Below are 13,146 nucleotides of genomic sequence, written 5' to 3' on the forward strand. Positions count from 1 at the left end.
AGCATGCATTTCTTCTTTGTAAATATGACTTTCTAACTTATTTGTTTACCACTCAACCATCCTAGGTGAAGAATATACATTAATGGGTATAATGATAATAACACTAGTTGGCCAAGAAAACAAGTTATTTATCAATTTAATTCTATATTAAAAATTTCTTTAAAAAGCAAAATGTGGAAATAATTACGATTACACACACAGAGTCTCCTTCTTGTATAAAATAAGGGAGGTATATTTAACTCCTCATTCACAGAAGATTACATTCTAGGACTTTTCTGACAGCGTAATGGTGAGTGAATGACACAGGCAACATGGGGAGACAAACTACCTTCACTCTCTTTTCTTTGGTTTTGTTTGAATACATCTTTTCATAATACTCTGAGATACTTTCTCAAGTCAAAAAATTTTTCCTATGATACTGCTACTGCCACTATCACAAGGTTTTTTGTTATTTTTTAATTCCACTCATTTGAAAATAAAACTCAGGTTTACTCCCCAATTCTGTCTTTGTGTTCTAAACAAACAACGAAACATTTCAGTTGCTAACTTTTGGACAAAGGTATATTGATTTGATGTTTAATTTCCATGTTTAATTTAATGGAAATTAAGTCAAATATTCACTGGTATTACTAATGTCCTGAAAATGCCTACACAGTATCTTTTCTATAAATAACTGGTGACACTTGACGCTTACAAGAAAATGTCAATGAATCTCACCATTAGAGCAAAAGCAGGCATATCAAATATATAAACACAAAGAATAACATTACTTCTTTTAAAGAAAAACATTAGAAAAAGGTGATTCAGTTTTAATTTATTTTCAACACGTTTTCTTCATGATCCAGGTATTTTAAAATGCAAAGAAAATTAACGTTCCATGATATGTCAGGGACTGGCACTAAAAAAAAAAAAAAATCAGACTGCAAACGAGTTTATACAAATGAAAATACCAAATGGAGATCCAGTTATCAAAATGAAAGCACTAAACATATTAAAAGTTCACAATAATTTGTATAGAGCACATAAAAAATTCAGCGTGCTAACCAAGGCTTTAATTTTAAAGAAACATTGCAGAGTTTTGAAGAAAATAGATTTATTAGTTAACTTATAAAGAGATTAAAGACCTTGAAACAAGTAGTAAAAAGAAATCTGTGCCTTCATTAGATTTGTGTTAGGCTTTAAATTTACCAATTTTGGTAATCAAATTAATTGACTTTTAGTAAGAAATGACACTACAGAGCTGCAATACTGGTCCAACAGTCTTGTCTTTACTTTTCCTTCCAAGCAAGAAACAGAATGCGAGTAATCAGAAAGCACTAGCAGGCAGCAGTTAATCCAAGATACTAGCTTCTTAGTTCAAAAGCACTTGCAAAGAAAACCATTGAGAAGGGGGTTGGGGTGGGGGTAGCAGTTTCTAATAACTGGAATCCCATGAGTTTATATGCCAAGTCTCATGAGGGTACTTTTTGAATTTACTTGGTCACTTTTTCCTCAAATACTAGCTTTTCTTTGACTTTTGTCCTCAAAGTATAAAAAGTATGAAATATAAACAAGCTCTTACATTGCACATGTAGGAGTGTGCAATTCAAGCATTATAGAGCTATCTACATACCGATAAATTCCATCAAATCTTGGATAATTCAATAATATACAAAATATCAGGCCACAGAAAGAACTAAAACCCACTTCTTTTTGTTACACATAAGATTCAAATATTCAATCTAAAGAAAAACAATTATTTTGGCTCTCTACATTCGCAGGTTGATATATTTATTAAAATATTCCTGTATAATTATGTTTGGTCTTATTATTTCAAGTCAGGTTTAAAACCTCAAAACCAGTCATCCAGACAAAACAGGTAATCAGAAAGATTATTTCCTCCCCATCTCCCATACCCCAGTAATTATCAAGTCTAAGTTTTACGACATGACTCCAAACACTGGATTGTGACGACAAATGCTAGGTCCAATTTCTTCATAATCTTTTTTGGTGTGGCATACTTGGTAGAACTCAGGCTGAAAATAAAATATTTTACAAAGGTCAAAAATCTACTACTTTACATTTATTTTTCTTAAATCTAAAATGTTTATTATCAATCCTTCCAAACTACTTGACAAGCTTAGAAATTCTAACAACTGTTACTTAGTATTAACTATAAATCTGTATCACAACTGAAAAGGAGCATTTAATTCATTTCTTCACCACTCTGCTTAGTATCTATTTCTCCTAGAATTTTTAAATTTTGAGAATAGTTGCCCAGACTATTCTACTGATACTTATTCTGCTTGTGTAAATACTGGCAGATTCTTTTATTTAAAAATGAAATCAAATTAAAAAACAGTAATACAGGCTGGGTGGTGATGCACCAGGTTAAGCCCACACATTACAGTGTACAAGGACCCAGGTTCAAGCCCCTGGTCCCCAACCACAAAGAGAAAGTTTCAAGAGGGGTGGAAACAGTGCTGCAGGTATCTTCTACTCTATCTCCCTTTTCTCTCTAAATTTCTGTCTCAATCCAAAACAAATCAGTATTTTTAAAAATATAGTAGTGATGATAATAAAGCTTTATCTCACTTACTGTGGAAGCCAGCATGGATCCTCCAAACCAAACTGCATATCGTTGCATGTGGTGTGTGATCACTTGTACGTCAATAGGTTTTGGCTACAAAAACAAACAAAGACAGTAAAATAAGTTCAAGAGTTGATTCAAATACAGCTTCTGAATCATCAACTCTAGAATTTGATGTTTCACATATTCAAAAAATGCTTACATTAAGAGATGGGAGGTGCAGACAGCAAAACTGTACAATAAAAACAAATTAAGCTAATTTAACTTTTAAAAAACTACACTAAAGTGGAGCAAGGAACCAGCTGAGCTAACTAATGATTGTAATATCACGACTATGCTCTAAAGCTAAAGGAAAACAATTAAGCAAATATTGAACTCCAATTAGCAGGTCTCTCTCTCTCTCTGCTAAACCACCAATCTGATTTCACATTATAAGAGGCCAAAGTCAACTTGTGAAACTAGACCTAACCACTCATTATTAGCATCTCTTTCAACTCTGCTTTGATATCCTGCCTTAACGTTATTTGAATTTGGAACAGCAGGAAAGTGATCCAGAGGTAGAGCACAGGACTTACATATATTGGGTCCTGGATCTAACCTCTGGTATTACAGAAGCCAAAGCAGTGCTCTTATCTCATTAAATGAATATTATTACATCACCTCATAAGTTCCTCTTATTTTGTTAAGAGCACAAATTGTCAGGCACTTCCTCTCATTATAATAATCAAGGCACCCTCAACCTTCCTACTAATAATTGGGAAAACCAACCTTTAATCTACCACCACTTAATTCCTCACTTAATTTCAGTCTGGCATCTACAGTTCTTTTCAAATCTCTTTGCAAGCGACGTCCGAAGTCCCTGAACATGGTTGAACCTCCGGAGAGGACAATATTCTGTATTAGTGAAGAAAATAAATAAGTAAATAAATATATCCCAAATTAAAGAGAAGAAAAGATATTTTAAAGAAATGAGTAGCACAAAAATCCCACTGTGTTGTTGGTATGCTTCTAAATTCTGCTTCTAAGACCCCTTCTGTTTCATTGGTTTAATCCCTCCTGCTTAACACTGTATTCTATTTACATAATCACTGTTAACTAAGCACCACCCTGCCTCCAGGACACTGGTTTAATCCTCACTGTTTTGCTCGCTTTTTCCTTCTCCTCACCCCCTATGCTACGTATATCCTCTTCGGACCTGACTCTTCCGCCTCAGGATATATAAGGACAAGATTGTGATTAGAGATAGCTTAGACTGCGCTGTGTTCCACATGAATAAAGACTGAACTGCATACCACTCAGCCATGAGTCCCTGGTTGTCTCTCTCTCCCGCCCGTGAAGCTAGGCCGACCCTGTGTTCTTCTGAAGATGTGCGTTTTTAAATAATCAACAATGGATAGGAAAAAAAACCTTAGAAGAAGTATTGACAATTTTTGATGTAATACTAACCTTGTAAAGAGGACGCCTGACATCAATAGGACAATTCTGAATTACTTCATCTACAACTTCTGAGATAGGTTGAGTAAAATCAGGATTAGCAAACTGGAAATTGAATAGATGTTAGAGGTTAAGTCATTTATGAGTTAAATGACAATATAAAAATTTAAAAGGTACAGTTCAAAAAGAAAAAGAAATCACAGAAAGCATACAATTCTAATTGAAATTAAAGACCAGAAAAAATTCAAAATAGTGATGGTAGATATACCACTTTACAACTTTTAAAACTGTAAAAAATGTACGCATATACCATAACTGCAAAAACTTGTATGAACAAGAGTCTATACAAGAAACATATAAATTCATGCACTCTGGACAAGAATCTGATAATGCTTAGTAAAGTTTAAATGCATATTTAAATGCATATTCACTGTAGCTCAGTTTATAAACTAAAGATCTCATTAAGTCCAGTAGTCTGACTAGTTTTGCCAAAAAAATTTTCTTTGGGGTGGGGGGCGTTGGGCAGTAGCGCAGTGGGTTAAGCGCACATGACACAAAGTGCAAGGACCAGCGTAAGGATCCCGGTTCGAGCCCCCGGATCCCCACCTGCAGGGGAGTTGCTTCACAGGCGGTAAAGCAGGGCTGCAGGAGTCTTTCTCTCTCCCTTTCTGTCTTCCCCTCCTCTCTCCAATTCTCTCTGTCCTATCTAACAATGACGACATCAATAACAACAATAACTACAACAATATAAAAACAAGGGCAACAAAAGGGAAAATAAATAAATAAATAAATATAATTTAAAGAGGGGGGCACACAGTTTAGTCCATTCCTTCCAAGAAAAAATAGCTGTATCATATTTGTGATAAGGTTTAGTAGTTCAAAAACATATATTCTTACTATTACACATCTTACCTTCATGGTTTAAATTCAGGTGTCTACACTTTCACCAAACTAAAACAAAAATCAGTGAATACTTCAAATAATAAAAACTACAGCATAGAAATATCAAAAATTACAGGAAAAAAATACTGAAGTGACACATTTCATAGGACCAACAAAAAAAAAAAAAAAAAAACAATCAAACAACAACCAAAAAACTAGTCTCTTTTTTTTGGTTTAAGAAAAGATGAAATCTTGTCTTTTACTACAGGGATGGAACTGGAGGGAAATAAGCCAGAAAGACAGTTAATAAATATAGGGTGATCTCACTCACAAGTGGGGGTTAAGAAATGAAGCAAGGAAAAGGGGGCCCAGAAATGGCACACATTATTTGAAGAGAACACACATTATTTGAAGTTGTCTTGATTCTTGAAAGAGGACCTGGCTGGGTTCCAGTCCCAGGTCCCCACTCATAGGAGGGAAGCTTCCCCAGCTGTAGAGCAGTGCTGTAGGTATATCTCTCATCTCTTTCACGCTCTTGCTCTCTCTCACATTCTATCAAAACGAAAAAGAAAAAGAAAAAAAAAGAGAGAGAAAAGCCACCAGAACTGGTGGAGCTGTGCAAGCAAGTGCCCCAGAGATTAACCCCAGTGGTAACAAGGGGGGGGGGGGGAAGAAGGGAGCGATAGGGTGAAGCATAACTCTTAGACTAATGTCTGTAGATAATGACGTTACTAAGTAGGGAAAAACAATTCAAAAGGGTTAAATAATCTTGTCAGAATTATTTTAACATGTTAATATGCTAAAGATTTATATACTGTTGTATAAATAATTGTGGAGAGAATGTTCATTAAGTAACATTTACTCTTGAACCTTTGAAAAGAGGCATAAAAATGTAGCTTTTTCTGCTTCATTTATTCATCCCCTTCAGTATTCCTAACTTCAGTGGACAGTACAGACAGTTGATTATCAATTTGGGGAATATCATATTATTTCCACCTTCACATCTAGACATGTACACTTATTCCTTTTTTCTCTCTTACATCTTTTCATTCTCAGTGACCTCACTAACATCATTTTTCATCTAAAAAACTGTAATAAACTTAACCATTTCCAATACATTTAACATCTGTCCCAATCTCTCTAACCCTGTGAAGCCAAGGTGACTGTGACCTTTCTAATATACATATTTATAACATTTTTTTTTCTGGAGACTTCGGTAAACTCCTTTGCATGGCATTATCAGTCTCTTATGATCTGTCCATGAACATGCCATCTGTATTTATTTCCCTCACATGCAAAATATCAACTGAGTTTATCTCCTTTGATAGGTATAAATATAAAATGTAAATATATTTCTCTGACATATCTACCTAGCAAATACCTAATCCTCCTTTAAGTCTCAGTTTAACTACTACACCCCCCCCTTAGGAAGTTTCCCTGATTCTCCCAAGCAAACTTAGATGCTCCTTGTTGTTGTGCTCTCACCAGATACATACATTCAAGAAAGCAACTGCACCCATGCATTCAATTAATACTGTTCACTTCATGTGAGCAAAACAAAATAATTTCTCATCTCTGAGTACTCATTGTTTAGAGAGAGACCATGAAGGTCACACTAAGAGATGACTGCTCTCAATGCTGAATGTGTTAAACTCTCAACAATGAAAGTTAATTTTCTTATATTCTTAACTAGACCCATTTTTTTCTTTAATTAGAAGGACATCTCATTAGTGCAATGCAGCTAAGGTTAGCCTTCAATGTTACACTGATGAGATTTCATGGAGGATGATGACTACTTTGCTAACAGTTAAACATTTTACAGTAATTATACACTGAAGGTCTTTTGTATAATTACATAGGGTGGAAGGGACTTTTCTAGACCCTGTTCAAAATATTTAATGGTCACAAATTTTACAGGTTCCCTTCCCTCTTTCCATGACCCCACATAAGCGACAAATACTAAAGAGGGGAAGAAAAAATAAGTAACTGTTAAAGCATAAGCAATTGTTTTTGTTGAAAATTAAAATACTTAGTATACAAAAATTGTGGAGCTTCACTACATAAATTAAAATTACAAAACAGTTTCATCATAAAGGAAAAAAAATACCTCTGGATGAAAAAAGATTTCTGGTCCCAAGAATCTTTCATAACCAACATCAATGGAAAATTCTTTCTTTGAGATAGCATTGATTCCAGTATACTGTTTAATCCACTTTGATCCATCTGTGTCATATTTGTTAAATTCTTTTACTAAGTCTGGGCAGACATAACTATATCGTTCCTGGAAAAACAAAGGGGATGTCTCATTAATGAATTGAGTAAGAATGGATGGACTAAAGAGTAGATTCTATTATTTTAATGTCATTTCATAAAAGCATTTATTAATTATCATACAAAGTTTATGCTGCTCAGTAATCAATAAAGAATGCATTCTAAAGAGGAGAAAACAGAATATATACAGAAATGGAACATAAGCAAGAATTGGTAAAAAAAAATTAATAAAAATCCCTAGATGTAGGCTAGAACAAAATTGATCATAGTATAAGCAAATGAATAGAAGATAAAATGCTGGAAATAATTAAGTATTTCCCCTTTTTCACATTAGATTTGTTATTTTTATGAGCAAGGGGAGAGAGATTGAACTTGGGGTCTCTGGAACATCAAGAATGGAAGTCTTGCACTGTGACACTTGAGCCCAGACATGTATTAGCCTTCTTCACTGTACCTTCTGTAAGTGGGAATTCCTACATGTTTAGTTATATGTTCTAAGTAAAACTTTTCACCCAAATGTTATGGGTCATGCCATTCAATTTTCAAATTACAGATTCGTGACTATTCACCTCATATTTTTTGAAGAACACATTTCACATATTTTGTATATCAATGATTCTAACCAATATATATGCAATTTTACCCAGTATATATTACTAATAATAATCAAAAGAAAAAGGAGAAGAAATAGTTTTAAAAATCTGCTACCAGGTGTTCTTTCTCCACATCTTTTTGGACTGAAGTAGGAATGGATGATGCTTGGACGTTAATGAGCATCAGTATTCTCCAGAATAGATATAAGTGCTTGGGAGCTTTGTTATTTTTGACAACTTCATGGGTTTTCCAAAGATGTTTCAACAACTTTGTTTCATATTAACATTTTACACATTTCATTTTGAGGCCATCAATCTATGAATAGCTAGTGGCAGTCAGCTAATAATGTCTTTACTAATAAGAAAACAAAAACCCACCGTGTTCCTGAATGTTAGAGTGAGGAAAACTCTATAGTGACTCAAAAAGAGCTGAATGAAGCTATTTTTGCCATAGCAGTTTTGCTTTACATAATCAAGACTAACTTTTTATGTGCATGGACTAATGATGAATTTAAAAAGTAATGTTCAGTATTTTAGAGTTTGTATATAGCACTACTATAAAAGACTTTTTATTTCCCGTAAGTTATTAAAATACTTCACACAACCTTCACTTTCCTTCTAATTGTCCTATTGTTGGAGCTAGCCATTTCTACTCTATAACCAAACAAGTCAATTAAATCTAAAAAGTCTTACCATAAAGTTCCAAATGTTAAAACAACAAATTCAGTTAATATGAGGTGTGCAAACCATTATTTTACTAAAAGATTAAAGTAATCATAAAAACATTTTTAAAAATCTATGTTAAAGTAGATGGCACAACGCTCTTGTTTATGAAGCGTGGATAGAACAAAAGGTTGATAATCTCCAATAATTTCCTAACTAGAAATACAAAGAAAACACATGTAATTAAGAGTAATTGGTAAACAGGGGTGTCTTTTAAATACTGTTCTTCAGAAATTTTCCATGTTAATATTATAAATCTGGGGCCAGTTTTGAGCAAACCTAGTTGAGTACACACATTACAGTGCACTCAAGGACCTGACTGCAGGTCTCTAGTTCTCACTTACAGGAGGGAAGCCTCACAAGTGGTGAGACAATGCTGTAAATTGGTCTTTCATTCTTTTTTCTTTCCTTTCTTTCTCCCTTTATTCTCAATTCCTCTTTCCAAAATAAAATTAAATAAATCTAAGTAATTATAAACCTGAATTTACTTTCTAATGAAACTACACTATTGTTAAAGATTTAAAAGAATTTTAAAAAAATATTTATTTCTTTTCCCTTTTGTTATCCTTGTTTTTATTGTTGTTGTAGTTATTATTGTTGTTGTTATTGATGTCATCATTGTTGGATAGGATAGGGAGAAGTAGAGAGAGGAGGGGAAGACAGAGAGATGGACGCCTGCGGACCTGCTTCACCGCCTGTGAAGCAACTCCCCTGCAGGTGGGGAGCTGGGGGCTCAAACCAGGATCCTTACGCCGGTCCTTTCGCTTTCATTATTGTTTTTACCTTTACTGCCTTGGCAGTTTCCAAGGACTGTTCTGGAGGGATTCCTACTTCTCGGTCTCTCAGCAACTGCTGAATGAAATATGTTATATCTCGTCCTGCAATTGGGATGTGCTTGATACAGCTGCCAATCACATACCCTTCAGCCTAGATTGGAAATAAAACAGTGTTAAATATACTTTGCTCTGAAAATTAACACAACTACATATTTAGCCACTAAAGATCAATTTTTAAGGTGAATATGTCTGTATTTAAGTATTATTTTAGTTTAGAACTCTTCTAGTCTTATTCCTGTTTACTTATATAATTTTTCCCCCACCAGGGTTATCGCTGGGCTTAGTGCCTGTACTATGCTCCTACAGGCTACCTTTCCCATTTTGCTGCCCTTGTTGCTATCATTGCTGTCATTGTTGGATAGGACAGAGAGAAATTGAGAGAGGAGAGGAAATAGAGGGGGAGAGAAAGACAGACACCTGCAAACCTGCTTCAGACCTGCTTCACTGCCAGTGAAAGGACTGTCCCCCACCCCAATCCCCCACAGGTGGGGAGCTGGGGGCTGGAACTGGGATCCTTACCCTGATCCTTGCACTTGACGCCATGTGCGCTAAAACCGCTGTGCCACCACCTGGACCCCTATCATGTAATTTCTAACACTAAACAGATATTACAAATAAGAATGGCCAGCAACTTACATTTATTATACCTCTGATAAGATTTTATAATCAAGACTGAAATGATCCAACATACAGAAATAGTGAATTTCAAATGTATCACAGAATTTAACATTAGGAGATTCTTTTTAAATATTTTGTAATTGTAATAAAATTTAGATTACACTATAGAATACTGGGTCATTAACCTATAAAGTAGCTATTATTTTTTTCTAACGAAGCAGATGCACCAATTTCACAAGCCTATCAAATGATAAAATCAGAAGCATTTTCTTAATGTTTTACTAAATATACTGTGATGTGAAGTCACAGTCCAAGCTTTTTACTGAATAAAAATAATTCATAAAAAGTAATGTGTTTAAACTCACTGCTCTTTAGTTAAACACACCAATCTGATGTCTATTAATAAAGGATAAGTTATTAAATAGCTAACATTCACACATGACGCATCCAAATTGACAAACGGCCACAATATTTAAAATGCTGTTAGATGATTTCTTATCATGAAATAGATATTATTTTCTTATTCTTCAGGAATTGCAATGTAACTCTACTGTAGAAGGGACATTTGCAGTGGTGGCTCGTAACATTTTTATAACAATTTCAGCAAAATATAACTCTAACTGTACAGAATGGCCAAGTGTGGCAAGTCTTTCAACTGTAAAGTTTTAAAAGTGGTATCAATTCATGAAATTTAACTTCTCCAGGCATGTTCTATGATACTGTGTTCAATAATCTTAAAATATCCTTACCACAGGGATGACATGTGTAACACCATCTCCACTGTCTATTACTGTACCAGTCAGTGTCCGTTCTCCTACTTGTCTTGAGGTCCAAGATGCAGCTAAGGCAAGAACGGCCTTGAGGGGGTAGGGTTGGGTGGGGGATGGGGAGAAAAAAAGCAAACAAGACCAAAAAAAGTGAATTAAAGATTTTACAAAGGAAGTTATTAAATTTTAAATGCAGTAGCTTCGAAAAGAAAAATAAAGAATTTATAGTATACAATAAAACTCCACATTTTATATTTATTAAGTTTATAGGCTTATATTTGCTTTTAGGAGAAGATGAAATTTCCATATTTTAGTAAACCTCATTCTCAAAAAAAAAAAAGCCCAAAAAAGGGTAGAAAACTAACATGAAATAGTATAGTACTAAGTTGCTTGAACTTAAAATATATTTATCTAAGCTAGGTCGTTACAACTACTAAGTTAAGTGAAACTAAGACAGAAGCAACTTCTCTACCACTAATCAATGCCCAGCTGACTTTTTTAAAAGTAGCTCTCTTACAAGATCAACTCCAATTTCCAAGGTGCAACATATATTCAGATTTATATAACAAATAATTCAACCAAGAAAAAAAGTCAGGGCTGAGCAGTGCTTTGGTTTAAAAAAAAAAAAAAGTTTTGGACCTTTAAGCCCTCTGAGGTCCTGAGTTTAGTCCCCAAAATTACATATACCAGAATGATGCTCTGGTTCTCTCTCTCATTAATAAATGAAAAACAAACAATCAAAAAGTAATTGTATGCTTTTAATACTATGACTTCACTAAGGAAGCAAAGTTGATTAATGATATTCTTCAATTTTAACCTTTTGGCAAAGGGCACAGAAATAGCACAGTGGTCATGGAAAAGGCTCCCAGCACTACCACGCACCAGAGCTGAGCAGTGCTCTGGTAAAATAATAATAATAATAATAATAATAATAATAATAATAATAATAATGAAGAAGGAGGAGGAGAAGAGGAAAGCAAATAAGTCATTTGGCACAGGGAATAAAATATAGCTTTGTAAAAGAAAGTTTTAAAGTTATGAATAAGCTAGTTCATTTTAAAAAGGCATATTCTGAGTAATTCAAGCTTCAGACACGATATATAGCGAATTAAAAACAGAACTACCTTCATTTTAAATTACCAACTTATAAAATAATTGCTGAAAAGGATATCCAGGATATTATCATTTTCACATAGGATCACAACATTATCATAAGCTAAAAGAATTATGCATCTGTTTATACACTTTTAAAGTATTTGTGAGATGTCAGATACTGCATTTACTGGGGGATTAAAAACACAGGGTGATGTCTGATCCTGCCAGATGAGAAAACTTACACACACACACACGGCAATAAAATATAGGAATTTTCAGTGTACTGGGTTCAGAAAGGCACAAAGGAGATGAGCCAATATACCTCCTGGTAAGTCAATCAAACTACTCTATTAAAAAAGGACACTATGAATATTATAAAATAAATGAAAAAAAAATATATATATATAATCCCTACAAAGATAATTAACAAACACAGACTTCATTTCTGCAGATTAAGTAGCTCCATTTCCTGTAATGTGATTTCTAAATTAACCATTAAGGAAAGAATAAAAGAACAACGACATGTTTTTAGGTTTTTGTGCATAAGGTGCATGTGTGAGGTGTGTGTGTGTGTTTTGTGTTTGTGTGTGTGTTTGTGTGTATTAACTCAGATTAACAGTCAAGTTTATCTTAACTTACTCATTTGCTTACCTGTACAGCAATGTACAAGCCTGGGACATTGAAAGACTCAAACATGATTTCAGCAGTATATTCCCTGTTTTCTGGAGTATTCAGTGGAGGTTCAGTCTAATAAATAGAATAACATGTTAAGTAGACAATATTGGATTATTTTGATGACTTTACTGACAAGCTTTAAATAATAAATAATTTATTTCAAACACTAGATGTAAAAGTCATAAGGGAATCTTCAATAGTGCACCTCGTTGAGAGACTGCAACACCCCCTACGATATGTGAGGCCCTGGGTTTGAGCCTTGACACAAGACCACCATGGATAGCAGGACAGGAGCGCCATGGAAGGTGGGCTGATGCTGTAGTGTCTCTTCTCCTTTTCTCTCTATCGCTCTGGGTCATTGAAGAAAAAAAAAAAACTGGGTCTTGGAGGTTGTTGAGTGACATTATATATCCCAAGTTCACTTCCTGGTACCCCATAATAAATATTAAAGAGATGCAAACAAAAAAAAATACATAAAGAATATAAACAGATATTATACATATATGAAAACAATAAGATTTTTCACATACAAAAGAAAAGAAACTGATACACTGTGAGCCTTGAAAAAAGGAGAGAGGGAAGAAACTCAGTCCAATCAATTTATAAGAATGGTAATAACCACCAGAAAACACAGCAATATGTTAGGAAAAAAAAAGTCTCCTCTAGGAGTATGTCAGTGGTGC

General features: G+C 34.2%; 1 protein-coding gene across 1 annotated transcript in view; it reads right to left on the reverse strand.

Annotated features, from left to right (window-relative positions):
• Nucleotides 1-797: 797 nt before the first annotated feature.
• ACTR3 (actin related protein 3) overlaps nt 798-13,146 on the reverse strand; it is a 40,663-nt gene continuing 28,314 nt past the window's right edge. Inside the window, exons 5-12 of the mRNA XM_007522289.2 lie at nt 12,440-12,535; nt 10,676-10,783; nt 9,256-9,399; nt 6,993-7,166; nt 4,016-4,108; nt 3,338-3,463; nt 2,579-2,662; nt 798-2,015 (exon numbers count right to left, since the gene is read on the reverse strand). Of these exons, the coding sequence (XP_007522351.1) occupies nt 1,920-2,015; nt 2,579-2,662; nt 3,338-3,463; nt 4,016-4,108; nt 6,993-7,166; nt 9,256-9,399; nt 10,676-10,783; nt 12,440-12,535 (921 nt within the window). The 3' untranslated portion in view covers nt 798-1,919. The remainder of the gene's footprint in view (nt 2,016-2,578; nt 2,663-3,337; nt 3,464-4,015; nt 4,109-6,992; nt 7,167-9,255; nt 9,400-10,675; nt 10,784-12,439; nt 12,536-13,146) is intronic.

This window comes from Erinaceus europaeus, chromosome 18 (assembly GCF_950295315.1).
Source record: "Erinaceus europaeus chromosome 18, mEriEur2.1, whole genome shotgun sequence".
Taxonomy (NCBI): Eukaryota; Metazoa; Chordata; class Mammalia; order Eulipotyphla; family Erinaceidae; genus Erinaceus; species Erinaceus europaeus.